Below are 27,625 nucleotides of genomic sequence, written 5' to 3'. Positions count from 1 at the left end.
TATTTTTTCTCCATTTTTTTATTATGACTCACGTATACAATACAAAGTACTTCGACCAGAAACAGAGCTGCTGCCGGGACACAAAATCTACATTCATAGCTGGACATAAAGACGAATGACCAAAAATTATTATTATAGATATATTTTAACGTTGTTTTTCTTTCGAGCACATTGCATAAACAGAGAATTCAAGACAGTTAACTATACATTCAGTGCGATTTAGTTCTACTCTACTGGGGTTAGAAGCACAATAAAAGCGCACAGGACCGGCGGGCTAGGCAGTCTCAGTTGTTGGGTTTTTCTTAGTGAAATAAGCAGCAACAAACGACAACAAAACCGCATTACAAATACTCTCAAAGCAGGATTTCTTCCTATAGGTAGTGATAAAATACGTTGGAGGTTTCTTTCTTTTTTTTTATTTTAAATTTTTTCTCTTTTTTTCTCCTGTATTAGGATTTTTTTTAATTTCTCTTTTTTATTTTTTCAAGATTATTGCAGGTTCCCTTTAGGTAGTATGTTAAAGATTTACTATGATTATTATCAGTATTATTATTATTTTCATGATTATGGCGATTTCTGAGCGCTTATACCAGTGCAGCTCAGAGGACGCTGGGCCCAACAACAGGAATTAGACAGCTGAAGGGGAGGAAGGCATGGGCCCGAGTGACCATGGGATGGCTAGGTAGGATCTGAGCGGCAACTGCAGGCAGGCGCCTTTCTACCCCATGACAAGGGAGGGGGGCGGGGGAGACCTCCTCTCCTTCAGGTTTCCGTCAGGTTCCTAGAGAAAGTCAAGGGGGTCTAAGTGGGGACCCCCAGGGAGAGAGAGGGGATATTCCTTGCTATCATTTTTAAAATGTCTTTGAACATCTTCCCTTTCGTTTCCTTCCTTCCTTCACTTTTTCTGTCCTTTGGGAAAAAAAGTCAATCTAAGACACTAATCCTAGCATGAAAACAAAGCCACAAGTCTTCTTCCGCATTTTGAGGGGGCTCCCCTCTAAAATAAATACCAGAGAAGCAGGGAGGTGGCAATGTGACAAGAAGGGGCCGGGAGAAGGGGAAAGGGCGCCAGGTCTCAGACCTTAAAATCCAGGCAAGACTAGGAAGGGTGGGGGTAGGGAGAAGTGTGTGTGTTGGGGCAACGACTGAGACAGAGACTCGGAACTTTTCTCTGTGTCTCAGTCTCCCCCCTCCAGCCCCCAAACAAATAAAGATGGGGGGAAGTCCAAAGGTAATAAAACCAGAGCTGCAAGTATCTGACAGGTAGTTAGAGTTGTGAGTGTCATTCTATTCTCTATAAAAGCAAATGACAGTCGTAAACTTCTCAATTTATCTGCTACCATAAAATGAAACTTCAAGGGAGTTGCTAAAGGAGGGGGGGATGTCTCTTTTTTGCTCAGTCCTTGTTTTCTTCCTTTTCCTCCTCTTCTTTCTCCTCTTCCTCATTTCCTTCTTCCTCCACCTTCTCCTCATCTCGGGCTCCGGGCAGTTTATCCTTGTTGTTCTCCTTTTTCCACTTCATCCTTCGGTTCTGGAACCAGATCTTCACTTGTCTCTCAGTCAGTCCCAGGGCATGAGAGACTTCAATCCGACGCTTTCGTGTCAAATAAGGATTAAAGAGAAACTCCTTTTCTAGTTCCAAGGTCTGATACCGGCTGTAAGTTTGCCTTCCGCTGCGCCGCCCCGGAGCTGGACAGAACAGAAGCCCAGTCTGGTTATGTTTGGGTAGGGGCTTGGCTTTCCCCTGTCACTCTTCCTCCCCTGAAATCCCCCCCTCTGGTTTCCCCAGTTCCCCTCCCTCCTGCAGAAAAGGCAGAGCAGGCAAGGGCAGGAAAGTTTGGGGGGTTTGTTTTGGTTTAGCTTCACCTTGGGAGGTAGGGTAGGGGTGGGGGCAGGGACTAGGATCTGTCTGGAAAGTGGGGGCTGGAAGAGGCTAAGGGAGCATTGCAGAGTCCCCCCAGGCCTGCAGTTCCAGGAAACTGGCCCTTGCAGCTTTGTTTACAAGTGCAGAGGGGCATTGGATGAGCAGGGCTGGGGACAGAGCCTTCTTCCAAAAGGAAGGCAAAAGGGCTGGGGGTGAAGATGTGGGGCTCTGCTCACTGCCCCTCTTCAGATCTCTCTGCCTTATGCCTTTCAAGGAGGAAAAATAATTGATCTCCTAGAATGTATCACTGCTTGGCCTGATTGCTAACTGGAGATCAGCAAATAAATCACGGGCCATCCTCGCTGGAACTTGTCGCTTTCTAGCTTCCCCTTTTACTTCGAAATTGGGCGATGAGGGGCCACCTTTGGAGGGGCTCATGACCTGGGCTGCCCTGAGGGTCTCAGGAAGACCCCACAAGCCTTTGATGGGGGGCAGCTTGGCGAGGGTCTTCTGGACCTCAGAGCCCTCTAACCTACATGGCCTCCCTCCTTTTCAGTACTCTTTTTTTTTTCCCCCTCCTTTCTGACTCCCTCTCTTCTCTCCAACTGAGGGAAGTAGAGCAAAGTTGGGGTAGTGGCCCTAAGGCTAGTTCTCTGAGAGGAGGTGGTGGGTACCCTAGAGAAGTAGATCACCTGTCCTTGGGGTCCTGCCACCCCCTGACCCAGGCAGGGGAGGGAAGCAGGGGTCTTCATCCCAAGACAGCCTGGCCACTGTCCTGGACTGGGGCTCTCTGCCTTATGGAGAAACTGGCTTGTTCCAAAGGCTGATAACCTCAGGGTCCCCCACTCCTTCCCAGCCACCTCCCCAACTTTGACTAGAGATGGTGAGAGAAACAGACAGAGAAAGAGGAGGAGAGAGAGAGTCTGACTGACTGACAAGAGGTGGAGAAAACGTTTTTTTAACCCTTTGCACCCAGATACCACCTTTTCCCCCACTTTTACCCCAACCCCCCAAATCTCCCAGACAAACCCGGTGCCCCATCCCCAGCTGAACCTCCCAACCTCCAGAAACCCACTCAGGCCCAGGGGTGGGGCCCGAGAGAGCCCCAAGCCAGGAGGGAAAGCGAGGGCAGACAAAAAGGAGGCAAGGGAGGGGGGGGAAGACCCCGGAGCGCGGGAGACCAAGGGGGAAAGAGAAAAGGCTTCTCACCGTGGGGTCTCATCCATGGAAACATGAGGCTGGGAGACGAGTTTTGATTTAAGTGGCCTTGTCCTTCGCTACTGTTAGTGTTGGCGGAGGATTTACAGTCGGGATATTGCACCACGCTCGCCTCTTGCTGAGCCCCATAAAGGGACTGTCTGGGGAGCGCCTCGTAGCCATAGAATTTGGAGGCGTCTCCGTGGCAGCTCAGCGAGCACGGGTTCTGCTGGTAGCCCGAGTTGGAGATGCCCGAGGTGCCGTGGTGGAAGAAGTCTTGGACGTGGTGCGAGGCGTGCTGGAAGCCGGGCGCCGAGCCGCCGGGCCCGTACACCAGCGCATGGCTCCGGCCCACGCTCTGCGGGAAGCGGCAGTCGTAATAGGCCGGCTCCAGGGACTCGCCGCCTTTGTACTTGGAGAACAGGGGGTTGACGAAGTAGGAGCTCATGCTGGGCACATGAAAACCCGCCGCCCCCTCCCCTCTGGCTCCCGACTCCCCCGCCCGGGACCCCCGAAACTGCCCTCCCCCCGGGAGCGATCCCCAGGCCGGCCGGCTCCCCGGGGCGGCGGGCCGGGCTGGGCAGGTGGGGGGCGCCTGGGTGCCGGCGGCCGGCGGGGCGGCGCAGCTCCCGGGCTGGGCGCGGGCGGCGGCGGGCAAGCGGGCGGCGGCGGCGGCGGCGGCTCTCTTCACTGTCGGTAGGTAGAGCTCGCGCTCTCGCACTTAGCTCTTTCCTTTAACAGCCCAGGCGAATTCCTCAGACTCCCGGCGGTGGCGGCGCTTACACGCGATTCGCGTTCATCAATCCACGACATGAAGACAGGCGAGAGGGAGAGAGAGAGAGGGAGAGAGAGAGGGAGAGAGAGAGAGAGAAGGAAGGGAGGGATGGCGGGCGGGGGGTAGAGGGGTTCAGGGCTGGGGGGACCTGGAAGAAGGGGAGGGGAGGAAGGGGGAGGGATGGGGGTGTGGTATGTGGGGGGGGGGGTGGTGGTGAGCCAGCCCCAGCTAATGGCTGGGGCCAGCTTTTCCAAGGTGCGCATTCAGATTTGAAGGTGCCTCTCCTCCCTTTTCTTTTCCTTCCTCTCAGAGAGAGAGGTACCTGAGCCAGCAGGTCAACTCAGGTTACCTCAACAGGTATAAGACCCCCGAGGGGGCTGAATGCCAACCAGAGAGAGAGGTCCCCTAACAACCAAAGGTGGGTTCCCCAGGGGGTCCTGAAGTCTGGGGACTTTAGAAGGAAAAGCACATCTTATCCCCAGACACTTCAGCCATCAGAACCCTCTTGCCCCTATCCAGCTGCCCTGTCCTCCCTAGATTCTTAAGATCCCTTGTCAGCTGGCTGTGGGTAGTAGAGAGGGTCAGAGGCAAGGACTCTCCACATACCCAGTCAGGGCTGCACTGCCCCTTCAGACACCAGCTCATGCCTCAGGCAGGAACCCTGGGCAATGGCCACGAGCTTGCTGGAGGCTCTGAGAGCAAAGCCGCTGGTGGGAAAAGAAGGAGAAGGCAGCTGTGGTTCTCTGGCTTCTGGCTGGGCTGATCCAGGAGGTTGCTTCTTAGGAGACCCCTTGTATCTGGGTTGGAGGAGTCTAAAGCAGGCCTCTTACTTGTCCCCACATACCCTAACCCCATAGGAAATGCCAGTTTGGCCTGGAGGGGCCTCCTGGCTTCACCGCATCCGCCCCCCCCCAACTCCCCCAGGCAGGCTGCCCAGGCCAGGATGTGGATGGGAACTGTCAACAGACACTCTTTAAATATTTGCCCACACTTCTCTGGGGGGTTTCCCCCATCCCCAAGACTGGGTAAATTCAAGTTAATGCTAATGGATAAAAGACCCTTATCCCATCAGCACCCTTCTCTGGCCATAAACATGTACAGTTACATGGACTGAATACAGACAGAGAGAAAAGGGAGAAAGAGAGCTGTGGACACATGTGCTCTGTGCAGGTGAATGAAGAAAAAGAATGATTTTTCTGGCCCTCCCCCTCCACAGTATGTAAGGGCAATGCAGGGCCATACTCAGGATCCACACATATTGTATATGCTCTCTTCCACCGCAAACAACATCAAATGCACACCCACTCAACTATCAGAAAGCACCCCTGACACTTCACAGATGCTGTGCACACTTGTGCACACCCAGACATATATGAAAATAAGACCTGATAAACACACATGCATCTTTCGCTCTTTGCATCATAAAAAAAAAAATGCTACCTATTTTCCTTCCACGTTTTGGAGTTTCAGGGTTGGACGAGGAAGGAGGCAGTTAGAAAATCAGATCTTTTTCTTCGCTATCCATCCGGAGCCCAGCTCTAGGGATGAAGGAAGGAATGAAAGCGCAGGGGAGGACGATGCAGAGAGAATGAGTCTTCCCCTCTTGTATCTAAATAATTGCTGGGGAAATAGTCACTCTCAGCCACATTCCCAAAGGAGAACCACTGGGGCCCCAGCAAGAGATCAGGATACCCTGACTTTGGAGGAATCCACCCCCACCTGAGTGAGGTGGGGACTGCTCCAACTCTGCGACACCAAACCCATAACTCTGACCCCGGAGCCGCAGGAGGGGAGGGCCAGAGGGCCGTGCCAGGGCTGCAGGGTCCAGGGCGGTGGGGGACATGACAGAGATTTCCTCCACTACCGGAGCGCGCTGCAGCCCTGGTTCAGCCTCTGCCTTCTCTGAGCCTGCTCTGTAGGTTCTGAACTGACAGACTCTGGACTCCCAGCTTCTAGGTCACTGGGGACTGTCATAAATACTTTCCCTTTCCCTCCTGGAAAGCAGAGGCTGGGCAGGCCATATCCGCTCTGGGGCCTGTGCCTTATCTTTTAGGGGGTGGGGGGATATCTCAACATTTTATGGGCCAGCGAAAATCCTGCCACAGAGCTATCCTTCCGGGCCTTTGTGTCTTGGAATGCAACTGTCCAGAGTGTGCTTCATCCATCGCCTGCTTTCAGAGCCCACCAGTCCCCAAAGCCCCGACTGGACTTGATTTCCCCTTTCAAGGGTCCCTCGCCTTTTCTCTTTAGTTCATTTGATTGTTTTTTACATGTTTCTGGTTGATTTTGCTCCTCGAGCCTGGAAATGAAGGAACCGCAAGCAGCCATCCTTGCTGGGGCGTCTCCGTCCCTCGCCCCGAGGCCTGCACCGCCCTCCTAGGTATCGTGGATTTATGTTCGTTTGTCCGGGTCATTCTGCCTTTTCGTGTTAATTACGCGCTGCCTGCTTCGTGCTTATCTCCTGCGCAAAGCGATTATTTTCAACGCCCGCCCTTCTGAGCCTCCCGAGTCTGCTGGGAGAGCGAGGACCCATCTCCTGCCGCCACTCGCGATTTATTTACACCTCGCAGGTGAGAGGACTGATTTGCTCAGAGCCAGAGGGGCCGGGCTGGGCCGGGGCACCCGACCTTTTAGTCGCTGCTCCTCGGGGCCAGGCCTCAAATGTCAGTGCGGCCAGGCCGGCTGGGGGCACCGCCGCCGCCTCTAACATTGAGCAACAGCGCCACCTCGCGTCCACTTGCTCCAATGCAGTTCGGCCGAGAAAAAGCCAGCAGCTAAGAGCAAGCAGGTCCCCAGGCTTGACCCAAAGGTCGGGGGTAGGAGGAAGGAGTTTCCAAATGAATGAGCAAGAGAGGGGTTCCCGGAAGGGACTCCCCTCTCCCCAGGAGCGCTGTTCTTTTGTTTTCTAAATCCTCGAACTAAACCTTGTCCAAGGTTTTACACTATTTTCTCTTTTTGTCACCCTCCCTTCCCGCATTGAGACACTGTGCAAAAGGAACTGCCGCGATTTTCCCCGCAACCAGGCGCATTTCTGGCCTCGGAACACCGCGCATGCAGACACACGCACCGAAGCTCCCGCGACCGCCTGCCCGTGGCGCGCACCCTAAACTCCTCGCTCCTCTTACCCTGCCTCCTGCTCCGTACCGCCTATTCCGCCGCCGCCTGCAGGACTTTGGGGTGGGACTCTGACTTCTCCCGGCTCTTTGCCCCCTGGTTTGTGGCCCAGCCCTCTCTCACGCGCGCTCTCTCCACTTCTCCCTCCCATCCAGTGAGGTCCTGTTCTCCGTGGGCCATAGACAAAACATTCCTATAATCCGATTTCAAAGGAAAGAGTGTCCACCTTATTTAAACCATAAAACAATTAAGCCCAGACGTCTAGCCAGCTCCGCGCTGCTGTTTTGTTCGGCCCCATTCAGAATCCAGCGCAGGGAGACAAACAGCGCCATAAAAGTGGCATTTCGGGGCCTCGGAAATGTACCTACCCTCTGCCTTCCCAAGTGGAACAACCTTTAGGGTTTTGTGATTCTGACAAAGGAGCAGAGGAGAGGTGGGAGGGGAGGATTAGGGCAGGGGGGCGTTTGCAAGCCCCTCTTTCGTCCCTAGCTTTCGTTTCTTTCCCTAGATGTGTGTCGTGTTGTGGTTTGAGTTCACAAATGACAATAAAAATCGAATCCAATCCTGACCTGCAGGCTGGAGGGTTGAGCTGGTACTGAACCGTGGGCTGGACCGCGTGGGCCTACTCTGGATCCCACGCTCTGGTCAGGGCCCTCCTTCCTGCCCGGAGCCAGACCGGCTCGGGCGGGCCGCAGGAAGCAGGCCGCGCTGACGGTCGGACGAGGGGAGGCGACAGGGCCTTGGAGCAGGGGCGGGGTGGAGGCCCGGAAACACCGCCGAGCTCGGGCCGGGAGAGAAGCTTGAGTCCCCGCGGTCAGGACCGAGGGAGATGGGTGGGTGCCTTGACCTCCGCGCGGGGCGCAACTGAGGCCAGGGTCCCAGAGGAGGAGCGAGGTAGCCAGAAAACTACAGGCAAAGCACCTTTCAAAAGGACCAAGAAAACAATCGCTTCTGGAATTGGGAAGTCTCTTCTTAAGCGGGAAAGAGGAGGGGTGCTTCAGCGACTGGGAAAACCAAACCGCAACTTTAGATTGTCTCCCTCAAAATATTATCAAAAATAAAACGTTCACCTCTTCCCACCTTCCTCCAGCCCCTGAAACTGGGCTATTTAATAGGAGGAGTGGGTAGGAGATTCAAATGATGGGAAGAGGCTGGTCCCTACAAGTGCCTCACCAATCCCGTAAGGTGATGGCCATGGGGAGCTGCTTAGGAACTGGGGTCCCCAATTATTTTCTTTTACGGTGGTATTCCCCAAGTATTCAGAGCAACACCCTGCACTCTCGCCAAAATGGGCAGCCTGAGATATTAAAGGGCTATATTTCAAGCAGTCTGAGTTTAATAGTTTCCAGATTGGGGGATTTCCGAGAAAGGGGGCGCTGGGCTGAAGCATACCCGGCAGCTTGAGTCTGCTTCTGATTAACAGATGAAAACTGCTGGTTCTGGGGAAGGCTCTTGGGGTGCTAGGCAATCGACCATCCCCACTGGGCTGCTGTTACACACACATATCCCCAAATCTTCGCCCCTGGGGTCCCACAGCCACCAGAGAACACCCCACTTTTGGCTAATCCCTGACCAGCTTCCTTTGGCCCTAGCCTCGGGATCTCCTAGAAATGCTGCAGTTGCTCAGCATAACCACTGTCACCCCCAGATCAATATTCAAACTTCACCCCCAGATCAACATTCAAATCAAGCACCAGAGCGATAGAGAGGTTGAATAGAAAAGAGAGAACTAGGAGATGGACAGAGGAACTGAGAATACACTGAGAAATAGAAACGAAATCTAATCTTGATTGCATTGGTTTTGCCATCTTTCTTCTCTCTCCCTCCTTTGCTCCCTTTTCTTTCTTCCCTCTCTACTCTCTCTCCCTGCTCTCTCTCTGCATCTTCTTTCACTCTCAGTGTCCAGTGCCTGTCCAGTTCCCTGAGGCCTGCAGGGCCTTCCCCTTCACTGCACACCCTCCTTAGCAGCCTCCCCCCCCACCAAGACACCCCTCAAAGCACTGATGCAGCCAGGCAGGAATCCAGCCCCGGCCTGCACCCAGCACGCAACCTTCATCTTTACCTATCTCTTCCCTCCGATCTCATGTACTCATAAATTATTACAATTAATTACAGCCAAGGAAAACCATTCATGCCGTACCCCCACCCCCAGGGACTCCATCGAGCTACCAGGAGACTCACAGGCAGCCAGCCAAGGAAGGCACAGGCGGCACCCGGGCCTCAGCAGCCTCCACCACCCCCCTGGAGCCTCTTAGCCCCATCACACCCTGCCTGGGGAGGAGTGGTGGGCACTTGCCCTTCCGAAGCAGGGGGAGACCCTTGCCTGGCTCCCACCTCCCCTAAAGGATCTAAGCACTTGTCTCCTCCACGTCAGAAGCCTGGGAGCGACAAGGAGGAGAAATAATGAGAACTGGATGCAGTTGGGTTTCTGGTTTTTTAAATGACTTCGATATATTAACACAGAGCTGTTCTACCATAACAAACAGAAGCACGTTACAGGACCGACTCTGAGGATGAGAGGAGACTGCTATGTACACTCCAGAGGCACCGGCCTGTGCCGCTGGACCCAGCCTGCGGCATGGTCCCCGGCCCTCGCCTTTTAGCTCCTGGGCTGGGAAGCATACTTGTGTATGTTGTGTGTGTGCGCGTGTGTGTTTGTACAAAATCTGCACATAGAGCACCCCAGGCCTGGGGAACGATGGCCCGGACCAAATACAATACATGAAAAAAAAATAGAAATATAGCGATTCAAGTACTGGCTTCTCTGAAGAAAGGAGAAAAAAAAATCACATTTATGTGTGTCATTTATTTCAGTTGCGCTGGGAGAAGAGAACGCGGTTTCTCTCCCCGCCTCCTCCTCCTCCTCGCTGGGTAGAACTAACTCTAAAACACCAATTTCTCAACACTGAACCCTCCCAAATTGCAAGAGTTTTCCTTTTCCCCTTCCCTTTTTTTTTTTTTCCTTTTTAAACCGATTGGCTTTTCTCTATCTTGCTCTTTCCTTTTTTCTTTCAGTGCTGTCTCCCGCCTGGGCTGGGGTATTTTGTGGGTTTTTTGTTTTGTTTTTCCCTTGGCTGTGCGAGGCAGCAGGCTGGGGCAGGGTTTAGGATTGCTCCTTGTCGGTTTTCTCTTTATTCATCTTTTTCATCTTCATCCTCCGATTCTGAAACCAGATTTTGACCTGCCGCTCGGTGAGGTTGAGAACCCGGGCCACCTCGTACCGACGGTCCCTGGTTAAATACATATTGAAGAGAAACTCCTTCTCCAGTTCCAGCGTCTGGTACTTGGTGTACGGGCAGCGCTTCTTCCTCGTGGAACGGGCGTGAATCCAGTTGGCCACGGGGTTGCCTGGAGGGCCAAACACAGGCAGGGGTCAGTGGAGCCCCTTTCCAGCCCAGGACCCCTGCCACCCCATCCCCAGGCTCAGCCAGGCTCCCCAAACCCAATAACTGACCCTGAATTTGGACACGTTTGCTTTAGCAATTCCTCCCCTCACTGCTTTTGCAATCTCCCCCCTCCCTATCTTTCCCCTCCTCAGTTTCCAGCACCTAAAACTATAGGAAATCGAAGCTATCAAAGCCTCTACAGTCTGGTCCTCCTCAGCTTCAAGAGTAGTAATTCGAGAATATCCTCATAAAAAGTCCAAATTCCCAACCGTTTCATAGGCCCATAAACGCTTCTCTCTCTTGTTTTTTATTTTTATAGCGAGGTCTCTCTCCTCCCCACTTCCCTCCTCCTCTGCCCCCTCCCATCCTCCCAGCCCACGACCAAGTCCTGAAATTTCAGCAGCTCTATTTCCTGACCCTGAGAGTCCCCAAGCCCCTCACCACCCTCTCCAGCGCCCCATCTCCGCTCTCGAACTCAACCCTGCTGAGGCGAATTCTCAGGGTGATGCTGGGATGGGAAAAGCCTTTCTCCTCTCCCCAGGGAGCTGCTGGCCTTGGGGACAGGCTCCCCTGTATCTTAGCTTCCCTCTTTGGCTTCCAGTGCCCCCTCCTCCTGCCAGCCCCAGGACAGGCTCTGCAGGAGCCAGCCTCCAATTTCAGGTTTATGGGAGTAGCTGAGGGCAAGGAGGGAAGCCTTCAGAGGGGTATAATTAGGCCCTGGCCCCTGAGGGGGCTTCCTGCAGCCCCCTCCTGGGTCTCCCCCAGACATTTCCTCACACCCAGGGGCTGCACCCCCTCCTCCTGCTGTTTCCCTTCTATCTTCTTTCTGGCCCTGCAGCTCTCACCTGTACCCCCCCCCCCAAAAAAAAAAAAACCTACCCTTGCCTTTCTCTGCAATACTCAGAAGGCTCCCCTTTCCCTGACTGAAGTGTGTGTGTGTGTGCAATTCTCTAATCTGGGGAGATGCTTCTCCCCATTCCTTCTCCCTGACCCCCATTCCCATCCCTGTCTCCTGCAGAGCCTCAGAAGAGGGCTCTCAAGTTTAAGGAGACTGGGACCCCTCTTCTCTCCCTCAACTCTGGAAGTCCTGATCCCTCCAAGTTCCCAGGCTGAGAAAGCCCTCAGACCTCTCATCCAGGGTTCCTGGGGGAGAAGCCCATGGACCTTCTGTTTTATGAATCTCTAGTGGGGTGAGGACCCCCACACTGCCTGGGAGGTAGGGGTGGCTTTTCTCCTTGGGGTTATTTCCTCTCTATCCCCAGTGTCCTCCTCATCTCTCCCCCATCTCATCCCAAACCATAAAATGAACCTCGCCCCCACCCTATCCCCTGGCCCTGCCTGCATTTCTCCGAAAGTAGTGACTGAGCCAAAAACCCTGGGCTGGGAGTGTGGGAGCGTGTGTCTCATGCAAGCCAGCTCCTGAGAGAGGAGACCCCCTCAGCCTTCTCCCAACCTGGCTCCCTGGGCCCCCTTCTCAGACCTTCCTGCCCCTGAAAGCTCCCCAAGGTAATTCGCTTTTATTGAGTCCTCGCCCTCACCCCTCTCCCGCGCTCCCTGCACCGCTCCGAGGGGCTGTAATCCGCTCCCCCCGCCTGGCCTCCCCTCCCCTCCCGCGCGGGTTGTAAAGGAAAATTGCTCCCAACTTACTGGGGTCCAGGTCGGCCTTCTCCTCTTTGTGCTTGCTGCCGGCGAGGGCGTCCGCCTCGGGCGAGGGCAGGGTCTGCGGGGCGCGGTCGCGCAGCTCCCCGGGCGAGCCGTACATGTAGTCCGGGTAGCTGCGGCCGTCGCCCGGGCCGCAGTCGGCGCGGCGCCCGGGGTAGGCGTCCGGCTTGAGGGCGTAGTGACGGCCCCCGGCCGGGAAGCTGGGGAAGGAGACGGCGCCGGACAGCGGCTCGAGCCAAGTCCGCATGTAGCGCGTGTCGGCGCCGAGGTGGGGCTGGGGGCCGTACGGGTGGTAGACCACGGACGACTGCGAGGGCACGGGCGCCCACGACGTGCTGAACACTGCCGGCTTGGGCGCGAAGCTACAGGACGGAAAATCGCTACAGTCCGGCACCAAACCGCTGGGTCTGGCGGCGGCGGGGTGAGCCCCTGTGGCCGGAAACCTGGACGCTAGGAGGTCTTCATTGTCGTGAGAGATGAGCGAGTCCACGTAATAGTTACTGATGGGCCCCGTCGCCGACATCGTAACAGGGTTTTACATACATAAGATTATTGTATGAACTGTATATGTACTTTTTATCTGCTCACAGAACAATCAAGGCAGGTAATTATTTTTCCAGCCTTTTCCCCGCAGCTCATTGGCTCCCCGGCCCCCACGTGATCGTATTTACCCAAAAATACGGCGCGGATCAATGCGCAGGGGCTTTTTTTCCTGGCTTTTTTTTTCCCCTTCTCCCACCCCCTTCTCTCTGCTGATCCCCACGACCTGCGTTTTCCTGGGGGTCCGCAACTCTGGACCCAAGAACCCGCCGCCCCCTCAGGACAACTCGCATCTCAGCACAGAAGTCCCTGCCGGTGTCCACCCATAAGCAGATGGCCTCCGCCCCCACCCCCGGGAGGATTTCTTAATGGGGTGCCAATGCCAGTCCCCGAAGCCAGGGTTCCCGGACCCTCGGAACTGAGCTGGGCGCTGGAGCCCCGCAGGGGCGGAGAGGCCGGCCGAGGTAGGTGGAGGAACTATTTCTTGACGTAATCCGTCTCTGTCGGTCCCGACGCTCCCGCAGTCTCTGCGCGAGCCGAGATCAGCGATTGTCAGTTCGGAACGTGGCTTTTAAAAATGCGTTTTTAAATAGTGTGTATGTATGTATTTCTTTCTGGAGCAGCAGCAGCGAGGGAGGGAGAGTGGGAGGGGACTGGGGAAGCTGGGGTGGAGGGAGGGAAGGAGGGAAAGGGGAGCGTCCTTCTGCCACTGGCCAACTCAGCCCCCCAAATCTGGGGCAGGGGAAGCTTGGGGAAGGTGGCCCAAGGGTGGGAGGGGTAGGACCTCGGGACCTTATACACCTCTGTCACCAGAAGTCCTCTCTTTGCTTTGGCACAGATATGCAGACGTCTTTATTTTAAATTTATTGTCTGTATCTTTATCTTTCTTTGCCAGCCTGAAGAAGTGGAGGAGAGATCTACACAACTTCAGTGGGGTGTCCCCGTCCCATCTTCCTGTTCGCCCTCTTTTGCCCTCAACTCCATCTCTGAGACATCCTACCCTCCCTCCCAAAAAAGAAGTCACTACCGGGGCTCTGTCTGCAGAGAGCCAGGGTGAGAGCGGGCAAGGCGAGAGAGCGACCTCGGTCGTGGGCAAGTAGCTTGTTTTTACGTCCTTCAATAAAATTTTTATGAGGATCATTTGATTGTTCATAAATGTGTCTTTCATTAAATAAAATTGTAGGCTGTTTTTGGAACGAAAAAAAGCTATGAAGGAATGGGAGAAGGCAATTTCTTTGGAGTCAGACACAGGAATTCTGGAGGGGGCAGTGTGATGGCAGGGAAGATGACACAACTTGGATTCCTCCCCCCTTCAGTAAGTTGGTTGCTACCCTCCTCCTTGAATTTGGGGTTCATTGCCCAGCCCTCTGCTTTCCATCAGACTGTCCCATGGTGGTTTAGCAAAGGTGGGCAAAGGCAAGCAGGAAATTCTCAGTGTGGGTGCAAGAGAGGGGCAAGGAAGTTGGTGGGGGTAGGGGAGAAGAGCAGGTGATATCCCCAGAGACACAGGGCAGAGTGAATTTGGAGGGGTGCAATTTCAGGGTCAGCAGGGAATGGTCCAGTTTGCGCCAAGGGAAACAGGCAGGAGCTGAGGCAAAGACACAGGCTCTGAGGCAGCAGGGAAGGACAAGGTTTCTCAGACTGGAGATGTCTGCTCTTTTTTCCCATTCCTGTCCTCAGGAGGGGACCAAACACCAGGGGTTGTGGGAGGGGGCGGAGGCTGCTTTTTTCCTGCATCTCTGTCAACCTGTCTCCTCTAAGGAGGAGAAGGGCTAGAGAGGGGTGTTCCAGAGACTGTAGTGTGTGTGTTTGGGAGAAGGGGGGGTTGAGGAAAGTTGAGGGGGAAGGGTCTGTCTGCAGCCCGCAGCACTGACCCCAGCCTGCCAGGCCCCCACCCCAGTCCCTGCTCCTCCCCTTCTCGGGTTCTCTCCTTTTCGGTCTAGCGGGGCTGGGATTTCGACACATGGGGGGGATGTGAGAAGTACCCGGTTGGGGAGAGGCGACCCGGGGCCTCAGCCTCTTCACCCTCAGCTCTGATTGTCTTCTCCTCCCCCTGACTGGACTGGTTTTGGAAAAGTCAAATTACAGCAAGAAACAGAATATCTCTTTGGCCTTGATGGAGCTGGGTTAGCTGTCAATCAAAAATTCTCCCTCACTAGTTCAAGGAAAAGACTGCAGGTTACAGTCCCCCTGCCTAGGCTTCCTCCAAATCCCCAGCACCATCAGCGCCTCCCCCCCAGCCCTGGCGGCGGGGACCCTGCCTGGTTCTTGGGTGGCTGCTGGCAATGCTGAGCAGAGGCGCGGAGCGTTCAGAGGGCCCGGGGCCAGACTGTGACCAAGAGGACATCAGGGGACAGAGCCTGAGAGAGACTGAGCCCGAGACAGTCTGCGACAGCAAGACTGAAGCACGGCGCCAGGTCCCCAGGGAGGAAGGGAGGAAGGAAGGAGGGAAAGAAAGAAGAAAACGGATTAGAATAAAAGAAAGAGGGAAGAAAGACAGAAAAGAGGGGAGGCAGGATGAAAAGAGAGCAAAGAGCAGGGAAAGGAAGGCATGCAGAGAGAGTCGGAGGAAGGGCGGCGACAGGCAGGCAGGACGGGGCAGGGCGCGGGCTGGCCGAGCAGCCGTGGCATTGTGCAACCCGCTGGCTGGCCAGGCCTTTGCCGCGGGACTGGCTCTGGGCGCGGCGGCCACTTCTGTCCGGACACAAAGGAGGAAGAGGCCTCCTCTCCTGCCCCTCCCGGGCGACCTGCTGAGGTGGGGACACCAGGCCTCCAGGATATAGAACCCTATCTCAGCCCAGGCAGCTACCCAGGCAGCTGGGAGCTGAGCCACGCTCTCAATCAAGGAGCAAAGAAGACAGGATGAAGGAGAAGGTTTCAAGCCTGCCGGCTCCTCCTTTTCGTCTTCGCCAGGGGACAGGGCCCATGTGCCCCTACCTCAGTCTTCCTAGAAGGAAGCTGCCCCCAAAGCCTCTCTCCTATGGGCTTCTACTATTTGGGAAAGCCCCCCAGACACAGTGGCTGTAAACAAATGCCCCTTTCTCTCCTACCCAGCTAGGCCACCACCTTCTTTTCAACTCTTGAGTAGCCTGCCCACCCGGCAGAGGCAGCAGCAGTGGGGCAGCCAGGATCACCAGGCCCACGCTCTCTGCTGCCATCAAATTCCCTGTGAGACTGAGGGGAGGTTGTCGCCTTCGTTTCAGAGCATGAACTCAGACCCTCCCCACTCAGGCACAGACACAGCTGTGGATCTGGAAGCAGGCCTCACCCACAGCCCCCTCCCCACCAACGCCCCATTTTGCCTGGGCCTTGCTAAGAGAGGCAGCCTGGGGGAGGGGGGCTGGAAGAGGCTGAGAATTCCTGAGTTCACCAGGCCACCAGGCGAGGTCCCTCGGGTTCCACAACTACATGTGGACGGTACCCCCATCCTCTGCATTTGGAGGTGGGGTGGCAAGTCAGAGCTCTGAAGCAGACCCTGGGGCTCTCCCCAAATCCAGACCTGGAGGGCACCAAGGATGTGGGAGCACCAAGAAGAGGAGTTTGTCTTCCCAGGTTCAGTTAAGCCTGCCAGGTTCCCAGACTCCCTCTCACCCCCACCACTCCCTTCAATTTTCCTTATCACCGATGGGGAGCCCGAGGGACTGGAGGCCACTGGGAGTCCCTGTTGGGAGATGGGAGGACTCCCAGCTTTAGCTAGCAGCTGTGCATTCACTGTGGTTCTTAGAGCTCTCTTCTGACCCCAAAAGACGGCACTGGGCAGAGGAGAGCCCCCTCAGGGGGAGGAGCACCCTGACTACATCACCTCAGACCTGGACAGCTGGGATCACAATCAAGCTAGCACCACCGTGGGCAGGACAGACAGACAGAAAGACAGGTTAGACTGATCCCCTCCCCTGGCCCTGCACCTCCCTTTTAGTGATTTAAATTCCCTCCGGTTCAATCCACACCGTCAAGTTCGGATTATATTTAAAACAGGCTTTCTCCCCGTCCCCCAGCGGGTCATTCCCGCAGCCGCAGGCAGGGCGCCCGCTCCCGGCTCGTCAGCACCCGCCTGCGCGGAGGAGGCCCTGCGTGCTCCATTTGCTTTCGTTTTCCTTCTCCCCCTGAAATGGGCTCAGTTCACCTCTCCGCTGCCCTCTCCTCCTCCCCGCCCCTCCTCGGTTCCCCACTCCTTTCCCCCCTTTTCTCTCCTGATCCCTCTTTGTTGGGAAAAACACACCCACACACACAACTCCTCCTAGCTCAGGCCTGCGCTGGAAGCAGAAACTGAATTCTCCTGGCCCGCCGCGAGGAGACCAGCGTCTTGCCCCCACCCCAGGTGGGTATCCGGGATCCCTACACACCAGGAGTCCAGCCGCTAAGCCCAGCAGGAGTGAAACCCCCAGGGCCTGTGAACGTGGCCCTCTCAACGCCACGGCCTGCATTCCCTCCGGCCCCCTGCCCTGCGCCCCGCAGCAAACGGGGCTATTTCCGCTCCCCCAACCCGATCTGGTTTCCCAGCCTGGGGAGTGGCTGGAGGAGGAGCGGCCCCAGAGCTAGGGGTGCTCTCCGCCTGGAGCCCCCCGTGGTCCTGGGCGCCTGGTTACCTGATCTTTGTGTGATGTATGTGTCGCAAGGAAATTTGCAGTGACTTTGGAGCCCAGACTGAGGAAGCGGAGGTGGCGAAAGGAGAGACAATACGGGTTCGAAGTACAATTAAGGAGCCAGAGCCGCTAGTCTCTTCCCCCGCCCTCCCTGCCAGACTAGGAGCTGTCTGGCCTCAAACCTCAGGGCAACCCGCGAACCTGGAGCCGGAAACAGCCCATGGCGGAGGGAACCAGAGGTTCTGGCGTCCAGAAAGCAGGAGGAAAGCGCCCTCCAACTTGGGAACCCAGCCACCAGCCCCACTGAGAATCCAATGAATGAAAGTGCACATTCCGACGAATTTTTCCCGATTTTTTTCAGCCTTTGGCTGGACAGCCTAGGGTTTAGGACGTCTCAGATGGACAGACAGACAGACAGGCAAACCGCATCTCCGGAGGCAGACAGACTCACAACATGAGTGTGAGTCTGAAATCAAATACAGGTTCAACATTCCCCAGGCCTCTCTGCCAGGGCGGGAGGGCGCCGATCTCCCTACCTTCTCTCCCCTCCAGGGCGTCCGGCAGAGACCCAGAAGACTCGGTCCCTCTGGCTTGGTCCAGTCCCGCCTCGGGAAGCGCCTTCGTTACCTGCTCCTCGGCTCCCCACGGCCACAGATGCAGGGCAGCCGCCTCCGCCGGGGGAGGGAAGCCCCGGCCACCGCAGCCGCCGCTGCCCGCCCTCCTTCCCTCCCTCCCTCTTCCTCGCCCTCCCTCCCTCTCTCCCTCCCTCGCGCGCCGCCGCTCGCGGGGCCCTCCCGCGGGCAACCTGTTCTGGACCAAATCCAGGTATCTCCGAAAGAGACAAAAAAGAAAAGACCTCTGATGTAGAAAAGAAAGAAAGACCCTGAACTGCATTTATTTTTCACGCTCTGACCATTGGTCGGCCTCAGTTCAGGCGTCCTGGGCCCGGCCTGCGGCTGCAGAGGTGTGCAGGCCTGCTGCCTCGCCCACGCCGGCCGCCGAGCCCCGCGCACTGCGCGCTCCACACTCTGGGCCGCCGCCCCCCGGCAGCCCAAACAACCAAGCAGACCTCAAGGTCCTTCCTACAGACTCAACATCCGGTTGCCCGCCTCGCCGCTGGCCTCTCCGCCTGGGAGCCGGCTCCGCTCCATCTGCGGCCAAAGTCCTCACACAATCCACCTTGTCCGTGTTCTCGGGGCCCGGCCCGGACACCCTTCCGAGCCAAGGCGCCCGCTGACCACCCTCGGGCCGCGGCCCTGCCCGGGGCTGCACACCTCCTCCCCTGCACGGGACCCACACAAAGCCCAGTGTCCCGACGCCCCCACCCGCAGCCCCTTCTCCCCGGCCCCGCTGCCCTTCACCTGTTCTCAAGAAGGGCCGCATCTCCGAGCCAGCCGAGGCAGGGCGGTGGGCCGGGCCGGAGGGTGCCCGGGAGCCGAGGTCCCAGGGAGGCCACAGATGATCCGCCGCCTAAGCCGGAGCGCCCCGCTGCCGGCGAGAGATCTCAGAGACCAAGGCTCTCCTTGGCGAGCTCTTGCCTCTTCCTCCTTCTCCCGCAAGTCTTAAACACTTACACGCGGAGAGTTCAGCTCTATAAATCCTGCTCCTCTTTCCCATATCATAATTAAAAAAAACCAGTAGGGGAGGTTTTAACTTTTATTGCGATTTCTGGAGTTGGGCTGCAGAGCATATATTAAGTTTACGCTTATGCGCTCTCGGCGGGGAGGGTCCTTTAAGAAATAAAAATCCATCTTAATATCCACAGACGAGAGAGATAATTTTTTCCCTCCTCTTCACGCTGTTTCTTTTGAAGACTCCCCTCCAGCGAAGCGAATAAATAATCACCATCGCCTTAGCCATGATCCACGGCCCCAGGGCCCCGCGGTGGACCCTGGCCACCAGACTGGCCCTCACCTTGGCCCTGTGAGAATGCACCCCACTCCCCAGGATATTGGGGGGGGACACCCAGACCCATGGCTCTGTGGCCACCCCCCTATAAGCCCACCAGCTCTGAAATGGAAATTGGGGCTGAGAGACCCAAAGCGCAGAAGTCGTTCATTGGTAAATTTCGGCCCATCAGGGACACTGTCTCAAAGCCAGGCACTCCTGAACACCCCGCCCCTGCCTGGGACTCCCTTCACTCCAGCTGGCCCTCAGCTTCTGACAGCCTGAAAACTCAGAGACTGCCAAGGGCTCCCAAACCGGGGAAGCCCTTGCCTGCCTCGCACCAGCTGGCCTTCCTCTCTGAAAACTTCCCCATTTCCCTGGGAGCCATAGGGCGATTTGAGCACTTCCTTCCAAGGGAAGAGATTTTTTTTTTTCCCCTTTACAAAAGGCTGGGGGACAGACAGAAAGACAGACTGACAATTTCAGCTGGGGAGAAGGGAAGCTCTATTACTATTCTCTCCTCTAATCTCCATGGGATCTCTTTGTATAAGAGAGAGAGAAAAATACATGAGTATGCACAAAAATATATACAGGGGATCTGGGAAAGCCTGGAGGAGGCAGAGATATAGAAACAGAAACCCACACGCATGCAAGGTTCAATATATCCCCCAGCAGACAACTGCATGAATAAACTTCATGGATATACTGTGTTACAGGGACATGACTTTGTTTCCCTGTCTGAAAGTTTCTAATGTTTTAATAATCATAATAATTCCAAAGTAAGAGAACCAAGAACCTGTCCTTTGCCTTTTGACTTTCTCTTTCCCAGTCTGAGAGCAGGGGTGTACCTCTCCATTTTCCGTGACCCTCCCCATTTTTCTCTGGAGGCAGAGAAACCTGTTTGGAGAGCCCTCTCTCTAGCAACCAGGACCAGAACTGAGGAACCAGAGGGAGCAAGGAGGGGAAGAAGCTTTGCAAAGTTGCACATTGCTCAATGCCCCTTTACTCCAGGTCCTCCCCTCCTCCCTGGCATCAGCCAACAACCTCTCCAACAATATGATAATGGTGGGCGCTGGCAGCCTCCGTTCACCCAGACCTTTCCACACAGTGCAAAGACAAGCAGCTGCCTGACAGGCACAGACACAACAGACCAAGGCCTACAGGCAACAGACAGCTAGAAAGAGACCAGAGCCAGATTCTTGCCCTGATGTTTCCCAGTAGGGTGTGTGTGGGGGGTTTCTACTTGGACTTGATGACTTTCTTCTAGCCTACTAACACCCTAAATATGCCCTTCTCCTGGGGATGGGGCTATACAAGAGGAAGAGGAGATGGCTGAGCTGGCGCTCAGAGTTCCCCAGCTCCTGGGACCCCCCACGCACCCCACTTTTCTAAGAAGCTCCAGCCCCAGTCGACTGGAGGCAGATATTTTTTTCCTTGGGGGTGGCAAGTGGGAAAAGCTAACCCTTCAAAGACTCCTTTCTATTTCTGTGGTCTTCTCTCTTCTAATCATTCTGCCCCACCCTGCTACCCAGCTGAGCTGGCCCGCCAGGCCACCTCTTACTCAAATTCCTGAATTTCCTTGGAATTGGTTAGACCTCCTTTGTCTGTCTCCATCAGCTGGGCCCAGGAAACAATAGCTGCAGGAAAAACTCCTCTTCCTCAAGCACGGGGATTGGGACAGGCTGAGTGGACGGGATAAACTGGGGTTCTCCAGACTTGTTGTGTGGCCCCACTCACAGCTTGCCCTCCTTAGTCTGTACCCATTTTGCCCTGTCTAGGAGGGGACCTAGGGAGCAGTCCCACTGGGGAGGGTAGGAGCGGGATAGGTGGGTTGGGGCCCTCGACGATAACCGACTGATGTAACTCAGGCAGTTTCTTGTTGCCGAGTTCAAAACTCAATCCCAACAACATGAAACTACCTAAGCCACAGATCAGCTGAGCGAGCAGGGCGGGAGATTCAGCTTTGCATCTATCGGGAGGAGAAGGGAAGGGGGTTGGGGAAGGAAGAAATTCAGCCCCGTCCCCCTTTCCGCCCCCACAACCTCCCTAAGGACTAGAGGGTAGACTCTGGGTGGCTGGGTGGGCAGGGGGTCTGACTGCCTCATCAGCTTCTGGTCTAAGCAATCGCTCAGGGAGACTCTGGTGAATGGGACCTCAAGCCGCCAAACCCCCGCCCCGCCCCCAGCACCGCAGTGGGGCTATCCCCTGCCTCTGGCCCTGGCCCTGGGGGAGGCTGGAGTGTCCTTCCACTCGCAGGCTGGGTCCCCTGTCTTGCCCTTCTGGCTCTCCTGTGCTCTCCTCCTAGGCTTCCTCTGATCCTCTCCGTCTCTCAGCTGAACTCTGGCTTCCCTTCGTCCGTGTGTGTCCGAACCACTCCAAAGCCTCTTTCAGTCAGGCCACTTGCCTGGCAAAACCCCACAGCCAGAGCGAGTGGGGACCGAGAGCCTGGCTAAGGCTCACATCTAAACCAGCAGAAAGCAGGAGAACCTAAGCTTCAAGCTCCAACCCTCACCAGCCCATCCTCCTTCTGCCTCCCCTCAGCAGACGACCAGACTGAGCTACATCAAGACCCCTGTGTCGAGCTCCAGGCGACCCTGAGTGACCGAGTAAAGAAAGAAGCCAAAACCCACCAATTTACCCCTTTCACTGCCGAACCCCAAGGCAATGGGTCAGGGAAGGGGAGCTTGTGGCCACTGCCCTCCGCTTCGAGCTGCCACAGGGCAAGCCTGGGCTCCCAGCAAGCAAAGATGCCCAGAACACCTTCCACCCTGCTCTGCCCAACGCGCGCTGGGCACCTGGGGACGCCGCTAGTCCCCACTCCGCCGCCAAGAGAAGAACAAGAAACCGCTTCTCTTACCTTGTCGCTGCCTCCTCCTCCTGCCACTGCCCGCGCTTCTGCTGCTGCTGTCGAGGGGGGGGGGGGGCTCAGCTCCTCATCCCCCTCCGGCGGTTAAGTTTATTCCTCTCCTTGGATAGGTGGGGGGCTCCTGGGGTTGCCCCAGCAGCAGTGGGGTGCGCCTGGCCCAGCACCCCAGGCAATGGGATCCGTCTGCTCCTCAAGGTTGCAGTTTGCTTTCTGCCTCTTTCCCTCCTCCAGTCACCTTTAAATGCATCTCTTACTGCAGCACCACATTATATTTGCAGATCATAAAATCCACCTCGCGCGCACCAAGACCGTCCTGACATTACTGTTTTATGACCTTGACTTATTGTGGTCACCTGGATAATATTTAAATCAACGTTATGGTCTCTCACTTACATTAAACCCGCCAAGAGACGTTCTAGAAAGGCTCTAGGAGATGAGTCAAACACAAAACACACACATCCACACACTCAGCCTCTTTGGGGGGAGGGTGTCGCTAAAAAAAAAAAAAACACTAAAAAACAAAAAAACCACCCATTTGAGGATTACGATTCTGGAAATTTATTAGGATTTTTTTTTTCTCCATTAAGGAAGCTACATGCAAAAGATACAACATACAGAATATCTTTAAATAACACAACTCCCAGACAGGGACAGGGTAATATTTGGGGGAAGGGCATTCTGTCTTTGCTTCTCTATGTTCTATTTTTAATTTAAAAATTGTTTTTTGTTCCTCTGAATGGAATTTCTGAGATGGCAGTGGATGGAGGATGTAGAGGTGCTGGGAGGATGGGAGAAAAGCAGAAAGCAGTACAAATACGAGACTTCAAGCAGATTCTCAGAGCGACTGGGAGGTAAAGACACAGAGAGGGTTTGGCAGAGGCGCTGGACGCTACAACAAACACACAAACACTAGCTGAACTTTCCAAAACGTCTATTATTCTAAGGAGGAAATGCAGCAAGGAAGAAGCGATTCTGATTCTGACTGTGCTCTGCGAGATTACAGACCTTCTCTGGTTGATTTTTTTCCCCCTATAATCGGGTGGATTCGACCTTAACTTTGCCTGGAGAACAGGATGCTATGTGTGAGTGCGTGCATGAGTGAGGGGTTGACACACACACCAGCCACACTCCCACCCTCATCTATGTGGGCACACCACACCCCACACCCCAGCACCCCATTTCTCATGCTTTAGGTGGACGCATCTTCGGAGCACGAACCATAGGTCCCTTGGAAGGAGAGTCTGAGGTCTTTGCCTTTTTTGCAGGCGTGTTGCATTTATACTCAGGGAGGAAAAAAAAAAATATACCACCAGGCACAAAGGGAGGAGGGGCGGGGAAAGGAAGGTGGGGGGAAGAGAAGGGAGGGGGAGGGGTGGCCCCCGAGCTCAGGTGAAATTAAAATTGGAGGTCAGTTCCCGGATCCGATTCTCTCGGTTCATTTTCTTGAGTTTCATTCTGCGATTTTGAAACCAGATTTTGACTTGTCTGTCTGTAAGGTTAATGGTCTTGCTAATCTCCAGGCGGCGCTCTCGCGTCAAATACATATTGAACAGAAATTCTTTCTCCAATTCCAGCGTCTGGTGTTTAGTATAGGGGCACCTCTTCTTCCTTCCGCTCTTTGCTGTCAGCCAATTTCCTGTGGTGTTTTCTGCCTTTATCTCCTCTGTTAAAAATAACATTATTTACATAAGTATCCCTGGAAGAGGCAAACCCTGGCAGCACTGCAGCCTCAGCCAGCTTGCTGTGGGGGCGGCTGACGGAGCCCAGGGGAGCTGCTCTCGCCCCACAGGCCTGGCTGGTGGGGTCCTCTTGGGTTCAGGGCTTTTAGAATTTCTCTGGGGTCTAAACTTACAGTGAAGAAAGACAGACGGTACTTGCCTCCAACGTGTCTATTAAATTTAAATCACCCCAGTCCACCTTGACTTAGCAGGTTCTGAGTACTCCTGCTCTCTCTCAGCTTGCTGACCCTGGTGGGCTCTCTAAGCCCCACCAGACCCTCCCTCCTCTCTGTTCCCTTCCAGCTCTGGGAAAAAAAAAAAACCCAACCAGAAGGAAAGGTGTTTTCCAGGCCTCAGACTGGGTAACAGAGGCCACCCCGCTGCCCTGAGCAATTCCCAGAGAGCTTTGGCCCCTTTCAACTCAGGGCAGGGAGGTTGCCCGTCTCTGCAGCCAGAGGCCACTGCAGCCGTCTCTGAATCCAGTCAGACCCCCAGCCCTGACTCCCACCCCAAGTGCCACAGAGCGACTCTGCCCCCACTGGATCTCCCATCGCCAGCCTTTCCTCTCCTGGCTGTTTTCCCCAGGAGTACCTGAGGCAGGGAGCTTGTGCAGGCAGCAGAGGTCAGGGGCAACAGCTCTGGGGCATGCTGAGGGGTCCTCAGACAACTGCCCTGGCCAGAGACCTAAGGTCAAGGGAGAGAGATCCTGAGGAAATGCAGCCTCCTGAAAATCTCCTGCCTCGTCTATGCAGATATGCATGCGTGCATAGATATGTGCATTTCTGCAGCGACACACATTCCTCCCCATATGCACGCACAGGGATAGGCACATGTATGTCTATTTATATAAGGAGATATTCTAAATATACTGTGTATTTCCCTTTCCCTCATGGATAGCTTCTCCCCCTGGCACACATTCTCGCTGAAATGAACCTCATGCAGCAGAAGGGACCTTGGCTATCTTTTCCAGGGAGAAAACCCAGAGTCCAGAGACCCAAGAGGGACACCAAGCAAAGGACTCTGCTGATGGCTCTGTGCTCTATCCCCCTCTATGCCCAATGAAACTGCCAGGTTCCTGGATCTTATCTTGATGGGGAGTGGGGTGGGGGCGCTAGGGGAACCAGGAGGCACCAGAAAAATGCAAACTTGAGGCTCTAGTTTAAAACACTTGAATGTCCTTAATTTTGCTCCCACCTCTGCACTTGAAGCCTCCTGCCAAATTGTTCAAAGGCTCTCCACATATAACTCTGTGCTACTGATTTTTTAAACTGGGGTTTAGGGGAAGGGGAAAAATTACAAGTGGGGAAGTCTGGCCCAAAGCTGGCTTGCCTCTGGCCTGGTGGAGGTACCAAAATGGGGGGATGGAGGCAAGAAGGGCACAGGCAGAAGGCAGAGAGGGATTAGTTGGGGCTGGAGGGTTTAGATGGTGTAGGGAATGGCAGGAGATAAAGGAGAGTCTATCGGGCATGGGGGCAATTTGAGCTAGGAAGTGGGCTTGTTAACCTTGACTTTGCTTTTGGTGGGGCTAGAATGCAGCTTTTCCTACCCTAAATCTGCACCTCAACCAAGCCCATGGTGTGGGGAGATGGTATAAAATTAAACTTCTGTGCTGAACACGTGCCACCACCAAGGCTTCGTGGGTGTGTGTGCCTCTCTCCCCCTCACCTTCAGGAACACACCCGTGCCCATCTTCTGGCCAGGGTCTCCATGGGCTGATTTGCCAGGGCCCACCTTTGATTTGCAGAGGAGACCCAAGAGGGCGAGGCTCTGCCCTCACCCTCTGAAAGAGTGCGTGTGCATGTATGAGAGGGCATGCGTGTGTGTGAGTGTGACACAGGTCGCCGCCAGGCATGCGTGTGCACCGCATCCATATACAAAGCGCCACAAGACCCAGGCCGCCCTCAGTCTGCTCAGTTCTCACTATTTCATCTGCCTCTGCACCCAGAGCCCTTCTTACACACAGCCTCCAGCAGCCAGTGACATGGGGAGCAATTTATCTGCCCCCACCTCCTCTGCCAGTTGGGCCTTTTCTGATGCTTTTTGCTCCAACTTTTCATGGAAAACCCCCTCAGCCTCCCTCCACTGCTCCCTTTTCCTTTACATTTTCTCCAGGTGTCAGAGAAGGGTCCTGAAGGCCCCCAGCTCCTTCAGCAGAAATGAATCTTGAACTCTGAGCTTGAACTCTGCCTAGGCTTTCCTTCGCCAACCAAAATCACAATGAAATCCAACTAAAGCCACACTCCCTTGCAGGAGAAAACCGCTTACTATGCACACAATTTCCCAACCACTCATTTGTAGACTGCTTTTGGAAACCAATGGGAAAACTACATTTTTTAAAATGCAACTAGAAAAAACGGAAAAGAAAAAAAATTTCAAAGGGAAGACAAAAAACTTAACAACATTCCAAATGCCCTGTTCCAACGCCATAGGCGGCCTAGGCGTCTGGGGGAGGGAGGGACGCAGCGGGCAGCCCTTCACCTCCACCTCTTCCGGCCCCAGCCCTGCTGCCCGAGGCCCCCGGCCGAGCCAAAAACCGCAGGAGCCCAAACCACACGCAGGAATCAGATCCACAAACAACAAATCGCGCTTCGCAGGAAACATTTTCAACTGGGAAAACGCAGTAAAGCGAAATCCCCCTTCTCCCAAGCTTCCCTTAGTCTCTGGCCCAAGATCGCCATTTTAAGCTTTTTTGCAAGCTTCTGACCTGAGCGGGGGATATCAGCCCCCCCAGGACAACAACGTAGAGCAAGCAAACCAAAGGCAGCACACACCCAGGCGCGGTCACCCGCCTTGGGCAGCACAAGGCGCCCGCAGGCTGCCCGCCGTGTGCACCACCCCGGTATCGGCGCCCACCGCCGCTGCCGGCCTTGCACCTCCACTTCGCCGCTTACCTTCCCCAGCCAAGTGACGCGCCACCAGCCTAGCGCTCAGCAGACACGAGTCGCAAGCTGGGGTCGCATTCCCAAGACCGTCCAGGGCCTCCTCGGCCCAACCCTCTCCCTGCCCTCGCCCGGGGCCACGAAGACCCAGTGCCCGAGCGTCCCAGCCGGACCACGGCCCAGGCGGCCTTACCTTTTGCTTCGTTATCGGAGGTGTCTGGGCTGGAGTCGGCGGTTTTGGCCCGATCCTTTTCGCTCTCCAAGGGGCTGCCTTTGGGGCCTGCCAGGTTCTGCTCGGTCTTGATCTCATTGGGACTGGGGGTCTGGCTGTCGGACTTGGGGGTCTCAGGGAAACTCACTTTACCCCCGAGCTGGGGAGACTCCAGATGTTCGGCGCGCGGGTTGAGACTAGCCCGCTGCTCGAAAGGGGCTTCGAAGTCGTTGGCCCCGGCACAGTGGGGCGGCTTGTCCAGCGCGGAGTAGCTCGGGCTGGCGCGATAGTAGCTGGGCACGGGCACCTCGTGCTCCCCGAGGCAGGACTCCTGCAGAGGATGGGAGTAGAGAGCTGCCTCGGGGCCACTTTTCGCCCGCTTCTCTGCGCTGTACATGCAGCAGACATTCTCCTCCTTGACACTAGGTGGGTAAGAGCAGGAGGACAGCGGCCTGCCAACAGGTTGTTCCAGGCGGTAGGCGGCTTTGGGGTCGCCCCAGGAGTCCAGCTGCGAGAGGTAGGACGGGTAGGTGTTGAGGGCGAGGTTGGGGCTGCTGCCCTCGTCCCTCTTGGAGAGCGAGGGCGCGAGCCCGCAGCCCCTCATCACCCCGCAGTTGAAGTCACTCCCAGATTGCATATACATGCCTGCGCTCCGGCTATAGCGCTCTCCTCCGCCCGGCGCAGCCAAGGGCTCCGCGTACGAGTTCGGAGTTACATTGCGAGGGCATGTCATTTTCAGAGAGAGGGGTTTTTAAGGAGCAATACTACAGCGGAGGAGCTGACATCTTTTTTTTCCCCCATCCGGGAGGGGGGGCGGTTGAAGGGGCGGGAGGGAAAAGAAGGGAGGGGGGGAAATATCAGCTCCATAATTATCCGCGCATTCGAGCCTCACCATGTGACGGCTAGACCAATGGGATTTGAAAATGGCCTTGATGATTCAGAC

At 55.4% G+C, this 27,625-nt stretch overlaps 3 protein-coding genes and 1 long non-coding RNA gene across 4 annotated transcripts; 1 reads left to right on the top strand and 3 right to left on the bottom strand.

The window, feature by feature from the left end:
• On the bottom strand, positions 1-3,584 carry HOXC8 (homeobox C8). The gene is made up of 2 exons (XM_040234364.1): positions 3,074-3,584; positions 1-1,689 (listed from the first exon to the last, which is right to left on the bottom strand). The coding sequence occupies exons 1-2, from the start codon at positions 3,507-3,509 to the stop codon at positions 1,397-1,399; spliced, it is 729 nt and encodes a 242-aa protein (XP_040090298.1). The 5' UTR covers positions 3,510-3,584; the 3' UTR covers positions 1-1,396.
• Positions 3,585-10,002: 6,418 nt separating this feature from the next.
• HOXC9 (homeobox C9) lies at positions 10,003-12,640 on the bottom strand. The gene is made up of 2 exons (XM_040234363.1): positions 11,984-12,640; positions 10,003-10,298 (listed from the first exon to the last, which is right to left on the bottom strand). Exons 1-2 carry the CDS (start codon positions 12,519-12,521, stop codon positions 10,054-10,056), a joined length of 783 nt encoding a protein of 260 aa, XP_040090297.1. The 5' UTR covers positions 12,522-12,640; the 3' UTR covers positions 10,003-10,053.
• LOC120858351 lies at positions 12,208-13,678 on the top strand. The gene is made up of 2 exons (XR_005719833.1): positions 12,208-13,002; positions 13,434-13,678. It is a non-coding gene; the product is annotated as an uncharacterized LOC120858351 (long non-coding RNA).
• An 8,730-nt stretch (positions 13,679-22,408) lies between these two features.
• On the bottom strand, positions 22,409-27,575 carry HOXC10 (homeobox C10). Its single transcript, XM_040234347.1, has 2 exons — positions 26,665-27,575; positions 22,409-23,537 (listed from the first exon to the last, which is right to left on the bottom strand). The coding sequence occupies exons 1-2, from the start codon at positions 27,413-27,415 to the stop codon at positions 23,260-23,262; spliced, it is 1,029 nt and encodes a 342-aa protein (XP_040090281.1). The 5' UTR covers positions 27,416-27,575; the 3' UTR covers positions 22,409-23,259.
• Between the last annotated feature and the right edge of the window lie 50 nt (positions 27,576-27,625).

This window comes from Oryx dammah, unplaced genomic scaffold (genome assembly GCF_014754425.2).
Source record: "Oryx dammah isolate SB20612 unplaced genomic scaffold, SCBI_Odam_1.1 HiC_scaffold_29, whole genome shotgun sequence".
NCBI classification, from domain to species: Eukaryota; Metazoa; Chordata; class Mammalia; order Artiodactyla; family Bovidae; genus Oryx; species Oryx dammah.
Note: the sequence above shows the minus strand (reverse complement) of the source record. Positions and strands in the feature narration are given on the sequence as shown.